This window comes from Caenorhabditis remanei, chromosome III (assembly GCF_010183535.1).
Source record: "Caenorhabditis remanei strain PX506 chromosome III, whole genome shotgun sequence".
NCBI lineage: Eukaryota > Metazoa > Nematoda > Chromadorea > Rhabditida > Rhabditidae > Caenorhabditis > Caenorhabditis remanei.
Genome location: NC_071330.1, coordinates 14,929,594 through 14,937,114, shown reverse-complemented (window position 1 = coordinate 14,937,114; position 7,521 = coordinate 14,929,594). Strand labels below are relative to the sequence as shown.

Below are 7,521 nucleotides of genomic sequence, written 5' to 3'. Positions count from 1 at the left end.
TCATTACTGTAGTTTTTGTGATGGGACCTAAAAAACTGAAAATATGACAAAATTCCGACCTAATCATGATTATACTCATTCGCAAGCTCTTTTTCTCCTGATTCTGAAAATCTCAGTTTTATAGAATTTGACTCAATGCCTAAAGAATTACGGTAGTTTTAGTTAGGAAGGCTAGAGCACAGAGAAACCAGACACTCTGCGTCTCTGACCCCAAAAACTGAAATTTTCAGAATATAGGCATGATTATACTTTTCCGAAAGCTGAGAACAAGCTGAGTGTGATAACATTAGTAAAAATGATTAAAAATCGCAATATCAATTATTTTCAGCTCGGAACAATTTTCAGCAAATAATTTTTTTTCGAAAAAAAAAATTATTTTGTGATTTTTTATTTAATTTTCTTATCGTAATCCAGGTTTTAAAGTTTCATGTCCTAAGTCCCGCCCATATATCTAACTACAGTACCCCTTCTTCAAATTTCCGCTCGATCTGGCATCTCCTTCAGTTTCGTTTAAATTGATGGTTGTCTCTCCTCATTCCCGTTCATTTTCTTTTCTCTTTTTGCACATTTTCAATTATTCACCACAAAATGTGTGTCCGAATGAATGAACTTTTTCTTCTTCTCTTTTTTGTTGTCTTTTTTACTTATTTTTAGCCCTTTTTTCCATTTCGTATAGTCATTCATTGAGAAATCTCGGTTAATATGATGAGGGGGTACTGTAGTTGGAGGACACGCCCCCCTCGAAATATTTTTCTTAGAAAGTTTGTGAGTTTTTCTAAGATTTCCGCTTTAAAACAAGCAAAAATCTTGAAAATTTAAAAAGTTATGGATTTTCGAAACATTTCGAAACATTTCGAAAATCTAAGACTACAGTAACCCTCTTAGTTTAGCTCCAATTTTATTAAAACTTGAATTTTTGAATTCAGAAAACAAAACCTTTCAAATGAGTATAATCATGACTAGGTTTGGACCATTCTCATTTTTGAACATTCCATGCGCCTTTAAAGGTGGACTAAACTCAACTCTAATGTTTTCATAGAATAATGTTTGTGTACCGGCGAGTTCATTTTCATATCGAAAAAATTTTAAAATTCGGTCTAATGCCCGCTGAGAGCGATCGCCGGTGAGTTTGGGCATTTCGGTTGCCGGTGAAAATTGGCGTTATGGCCCAAAAATTTAACTTCGACCGTATGTTCATTTCTTCATTTCCGTGAGTTAATTTTCATACAGAAAGAATTTTTCAATTCGGTTCAATCCCCGCTTAGAACGAGCAGCGAAACAGTTTGGGCATTTCAGTGGCCGTGGAACATTCTAGAAATTTCACTTCGAAAATATTAATTTTTAAGGTTTTCGTCGTTTTTTTCTACCATTTTAGTAGTGTTCCTATCAAGTTTTGTCGTTTTCTATCAAATTCATTGAAAAAAACAACAAAAAATACCGAAAAAATTCGAAAAAATCAACATGGCCGAAGTCGAGAATTTCTAGGCCACCGAAATGCCCAAACTCACCGGCGATCGCTCTCAGCGGGTTTCAGACCGATTTTTAAAATTCTTTCGATATGAAAATGAACTCACAGGTACTCGTACATCATTTTATGATAATATCAGAGTTGAGTTTAGTCCACCTTTAGGACCGGGGTTACTGTAGTTTTCGTTGCAGGACCTGGATGGAATTATTTTTCTGAGTTAATTTGAGTGATTTGAAATATTTTGAGACAAAAATCAGGTTCGAATTCAGAAAATGAAGAAAGTTATGGATTTTCGAAACTTTTCGAAAATATTCGAGAAATTGAAAATGCTGTAACTCGGCCAGTTTTGCTCCAATTTGAAAAATATTTATATTTTAAGAATCAGCACACTGAGACCTTTCAAATAAGTATAATCATGACTAGGTTTAGAGCAATTTCACTCCATGCGCCTTTAAACTCGGGTTACTGTAGTTTTCGTGGTGAGACCCAATTTTTTCCAAACCTAGTCATGATTATACTCGTTCGAAAGGTCTTGACACGCTGATTTTGAAAATGACATTCATTTTAGGAATGAAGTCAAAATTTTGGGTGTCAGGGACCAGAAATTTGGATTTTGAATAAATTACTCCTGAAATCTCACTTATACCCTGCGAACTTCTCAATTTTTATTTTTTTTTCACACGTCGTCTGTCAGAAAGAAGTGTGAATGAAAACAACATTTAATTTGTGATCTCCTTCTATTTTTCTCTCTTTCACTTGATGCTCGGCGAGCAGCAACGAATAATTATATGAGAGAAATAGGGAGGGTGTTTGGAATGTTTTTATTGAGAGAAATGCAAAAAATTTGTTTTTATTTTCCGCTTTTTGGCGGAATATTTTAATTCTTGGTGTTAAAATTTTGATATTTTGTTTATTGGTATTTAGTGAATTTTTTTCTGATTAATGGTCCCTGACACCAACATTTCGGCTTCATTACAAAAGTGGATGTTATTTTCATATTCAGCTTGTCAAGACCTTTCGAATGAGTATAATCATGACCAGGTTTTAAGAATTTCAGAATTGGACCCCCGTGACCAATTTTTCTAACATTTTTTTGAAATTTACAAAACCTAGGCATGATTATACTCATTCGAAAGGTCTTGATGTGCTGATTCTGAAAATATAAATATTTCAGAAATTGGAGCAAAACTGACCGAGTTACAGCATTTTCAGTTTTTCGAATATTTTCGAAAAGTTTCGAAAATCTGTAACTTTTTGAGTTTTGGAGCTTTTGTATGATTTTTGGTTTAAAATGCAGGAATTCAGTTAAACTTGTCGTTAAAAATAGTTTTAACCAACTTGCGATACAGTAGTCCGGTCATTACTGTAGTTTTCGTGGTGAGACTTGAAAAACTGAAAAAATAACAAAATTCAACGCTAGTCATGATTATACTCATTCGAAAGCTCTTTTTCTCCTGATTCTGAAAATTAGAATTTTATAGAATTTGACTGAAATGCAAGAGAGTTACGGTAGTTTTAGCTAAAAGGCTAGAGCACAGAGATACCAGACACTCTGCGTCTCTAACCCCAAAATTCAAAATTTTAAGAATATAGGCATGATTATACTTTTCTGAAAGCTGAGAACATGCTGAATCTGAAAACACAACTGAAAATAGTGGTAGTTGCAATATGAAGGATTTTCAGCTCTAACAAGGCAAATAATTTTCAGTCAAAAATTTTTAAAAATTTTTTTTAGTCATGATTACACTCATTCGAAAGATCTTAACGCGCTGAGTGTGAAAATGTTGATAAAAACTACTAGAACTACAATGGGAAGGATTTTCAGCTCTAACCAGGAGAACAATTTTTTAGTCAAATGTTTTTTTCGTTTTTTTTTTTTAAATTTTAGAATATAGGCATGATTATACTTTTTAGAAAGCTAGAAGCGAGCTCAATATTAAAATTAGACTTTCGATTATTTCTGACAAGGTTACGGTAGCTGTTTTATTCCATCCTCACACTACAAACTACACTCTTTCCCTCCGTCAAATCGCTTTTACCTTTTTACCGCCAAAAAAAATCAATTATCCCATCACCTTTTATATCTTTTTCCCTATAAATGCACATATTCATGTTCATATGTTCTTTCTCAGAAAAAGAAGAAAATTCCCATAAAATATATTTCTTGTGACCAAAAAGAGAGAAGGGAATTATGTGATTGAGTAAAGTCGTGTACTTCTCCCCCCTCTAAGACCCCCTCATTATTCATTTTTCTGTGTGTTTTGACTTGTTTTACGGGAACCAGAAAATCCACAAAAAAAGCATTTAGAAAAAAAATTTTGAGAAAAATTTTTTTGTCTGAAATTTTTGATATGAGCTGAAAATCCTTCTTGTCATAGTTCTAGTAGTTCTAACCAATATATTCAGATTCAGCGCGTTCTCAGCTTTCAGAAAAGTATAATCATGCCCATATTCTGAAAATGTTGAATTTCGGGGTTAGAGACGCAGAGTGTCTGGTATCTCTGCGCTCTAGCCTCTTGGCTTAAACTACCGTAACTCTCTTGGATTTCAGTCAGATTCTATGAAACTTAAATTTTCAGAATCAGGAGGAAAAGAGCTTTCGAATGAGTATAATCATGACTAGCGTTGAATTTTGTTATTTTTTCACGTCTTACCACGAAAAGTACAGTAATGACCGGACTACTGTATCGCAAGTTGATTCATACCATTTTTCACGACAAGTTCAATTGATTTCCTACATTTTAAGCCAAAAATCATACAAAAAGCTCCAAAACCAAAAACATTACAGATTTTCGAAACTTTTCGAAAATAATTGAAATCTTAAAATTGCTATAACTTTGTCAGTTTCAGACCAATTTCAAAAATGAAAATATTTTTAGATTCAGCACACCAAAAGCTTTCAAATGAGTATACTTATGACTAGGTTTGAAAATTTCAGAATTTTTTTTCTGAAAATCTGAAAATCCCCTCAATACGATGTCCCACAGGTGCAAAGTTTTCCCAATTTTTAATTATTTTTCTAATTAATTTTTGATAACTAATATATACAAATCACCTGTCAACTTATTATCATTTTACATTATATCAATTATTATTTTTCAGTAAAATTCTATTTCTCTCTTTCTCTAACACCTCTTTTCGTGCTTTCAGCGTCTCAAAAATCTCAAAAAATCTCATAACCTTCAATTTGTGATCTACAGCTGCTCCGGCGAGCACCATGTAAATATAATTATGAGAAAAAGAGAACTATTTTTTTTAAATAAATTTTCAGAAAAAAAAAAAAAGAAAATAAAAAAGAAGAAGAAATCCGTGCATTTTTTATGACATGTTGAATATGAAGGCAATTTCTTATTCTCTCGTTCCCGTGACTTGGATTTTTTTCTTTAAAAAAATATTTTTTCACTGAAAAGTAATGATTTTTGGGGCTCCGTGAGCTCTAGACTGGTTTTCAGAGGTTTTTATTATGATTTTCGCTTTTTTGAAGTCATTACAAAAATTTTGAGCCCCATCTCGACCTATTTTGGAGAATTTTTGTTTCAGCTCAAACATGCACCAAGTGACATGGAGCATTTTTTAAAGTTGTCTGAAATTAGTCGGATTTGGGCTCAAAATTTTGGAAATTTTGAGCTGAGCTCAAAAACATAAATTTCAGCAAGAATGAAGCAAAAGTCATCGAGTTACGGTAGTTTTAGGGATTTTCAGATTTTCGAAAATTTTCGAAAATTTTCGAAAATCTGTAACTTTTTCATCTGTCAACCGTTTTTGCTCTTTTAGGGCTTAAAAGTCAGGAAATTTTATGAATTTTTTGTAAAAATTAGATTTAGCTAAAATATTTCACTCTATAACCCATTTCCGGCCTGTCTATTTCATTTTTTCTCATTTTTACTCCAAATTCTACGAATTTCCCCCATTTCTCCCACATTTTCAGACTTTCAGCATGGCACGTCGTCGAAAACTGTCCGCCGCTTCCTCTCCACAAGTAGATCACCGCATCTTTTCGATCTACTCGCTCACCATCTCCTTCGTCTACATGCTTCGTATCGCTTTCGAGCTGGTCGCTCAGAAAACTCAGGATATGGATGTTCAATGGGAAGGTGTGTGTGAAATTCGGATTCGGGAGCTCACGAGAAAAGTTTTGAGCCACATATCGACTAGTTTTGGTTCAAATGGAAATTTGGAGCATTTTGAGTGAGCTTGAGTGGCTCCGTGAGTTCCAACAAAGTTTCTATTGGTATTCATATCAAAATTGAGATTCCAGAGGTCATTAGCAAAATTTTGAGCCCCATATTGCCTGTATTCCGTCAATTTAATTTTCCGGCTCCGCGAGCATCAAGTTGCTCCGAGAGCTCCTGAGTTTTGGAGCCAAATGAGCAATTATTGGCAATATGGGGCTCAAAATTTCGCAAATGAACTTGAAAATCTGATAGTCTTAAGCTCTAGTCGTCATTTACTCAATATTTTGATTTCAGAGCTCGAAGTTGGCTCCGTGAGCCGGAACTCACTTTTTATTTAGTTTTTTAAAAGTTTCATCATAAAATTCAGATTCCCAAGCTGATTAGCAAAATTTTGAGCTCCATATTGCCCATATTTGGGTTTGGGCTCCGCGAGCACCAACTTGCTCCGAGAGCCCATGAGCCTTAGAGCCAAAAGAGCACTTACACCAAATATAGGCAATATGGGGCTCAAAATTTTCGTCTCGATCTTCCGAGTCTGAAAATCACATTTACAGTTCTGAACTCCTTTAATTTTTCCTTTTTTTCAGTGACCGAGTGCCTATTCGTCGTCTTTGGTGTCCTTATCTCAATTGCTCTTCACAATGCCTATGATACAGTAAGCTGGAGTACTGTAACTTCAAAAAATCAATAAATTTCAGCGTATCTCATTAATCTCAATCTCCTGGACCATTTGGATGTTCATCAACACGATTTTCGCACTTTTTGTGGTCAATTCCGATATTATTCAGGTGAATTTTCTGAAAAAGCTGAAAATGTTCCACTCATCGGTTATTTTCAGCTTGTAATCAAACGAATCCAATCTCACATTGTGTTCCGCCCATTGGATGTGGTCAAGTTCATTTTGGATGTGATTCACTTTTTCAACATTCCAGTCTCGGTAGGTTTTGGGGGCTTTAGAATAGAAATTTTGGAGCTGATTCAATTTTTACAAGTAGATCATAAAATTTCCATCATTTTAAGCCAAAAATCAGCCTAAAATGTTGAAAAATGAAAAAGTTACAGATTTTCGAAAATTTTCGAAAATCTGAAACTCACTAAAACTACCGTAACTCAACGAGTTTTGCTCAAATCCAGCTAAAAACAACATTTCCGGAATCAGCTCACAATTTCCTAAATTTTGAGCCTCAATTCGACTAATTTCAGCAATTTTTGAAAAATGCACCATGTCACTTGGTGCATATTTTGGCTGAAACTGATCTCGACCAAAACTAGTCGAGATTAGGCTCAAAATTTTTGTTATGATTTGGAGAATCTGGAAATCTTAATAAAAACTTCTGAAAATCACTACAGAGCTCGCGGAGCCAGGTTTTTCGGGCTCAAAAATTTCAAAAATTTCAAAACTAGGAAATATGGGGCTCGAAATTCTCGTCGTCACCTCCAGAATCCAAATTTTCAGCTTTATTTCATCTGCGTCTTCCTCGTCTCCTCGAAAACCCACAAACGCCGTCGTCCACGCAAGAATAAGGCTGTTTCAGGTATTTTCAGATTTTTATGAAGGTAAAATTTTCAAAAATGAAATTTTTAGACAAAAACGTGATCAAGAAGCAGTTCGAGGTGTCTAATGTGTTTGTCGGCGATGAGATGGTCTACTATGTCTGAAATTCTGGAATTTTACTCATTTCTGAAAAAATCAATAATTTACTGAATCCATGTATATTCTTCGTCTCTATTTGTCCCTGAATTCTGAAAAATCAATGAAGTATGTATTTTTCCCAGATTCTAGTTAAAATGATCCACATTTTAAGCCATAAACCAACAAAAACGGTTGGAAAATGAAAAAGTTACAGATTTTCGAAAATTTTCGAAAATCTGAAAATC

At 34.2% G+C, this 7,521-nt stretch overlaps 1 protein-coding gene across 1 annotated transcript; it reads left to right on the top strand.

Annotated features, from left to right (window-relative positions):
• Positions 1-5,405: 5,405 nt before the first annotated feature.
• Positions 5,406-7,302, top strand: GCK72_011444 (uncharacterized protein; the record flags this gene model as incomplete). The annotated part of the gene is made up of 6 exons (XM_003091728.2): positions 5,406-5,562; positions 6,231-6,298; positions 6,342-6,431; positions 6,482-6,580; positions 7,100-7,178; positions 7,229-7,302. 6 exons carry the CDS (start codon positions 5,406-5,408, stop codon positions 7,300-7,302), a joined length of 567 nt encoding a protein of 188 aa, XP_003091776.2.
• Positions 7,303-7,521: the final 219 nt, after the last annotated feature.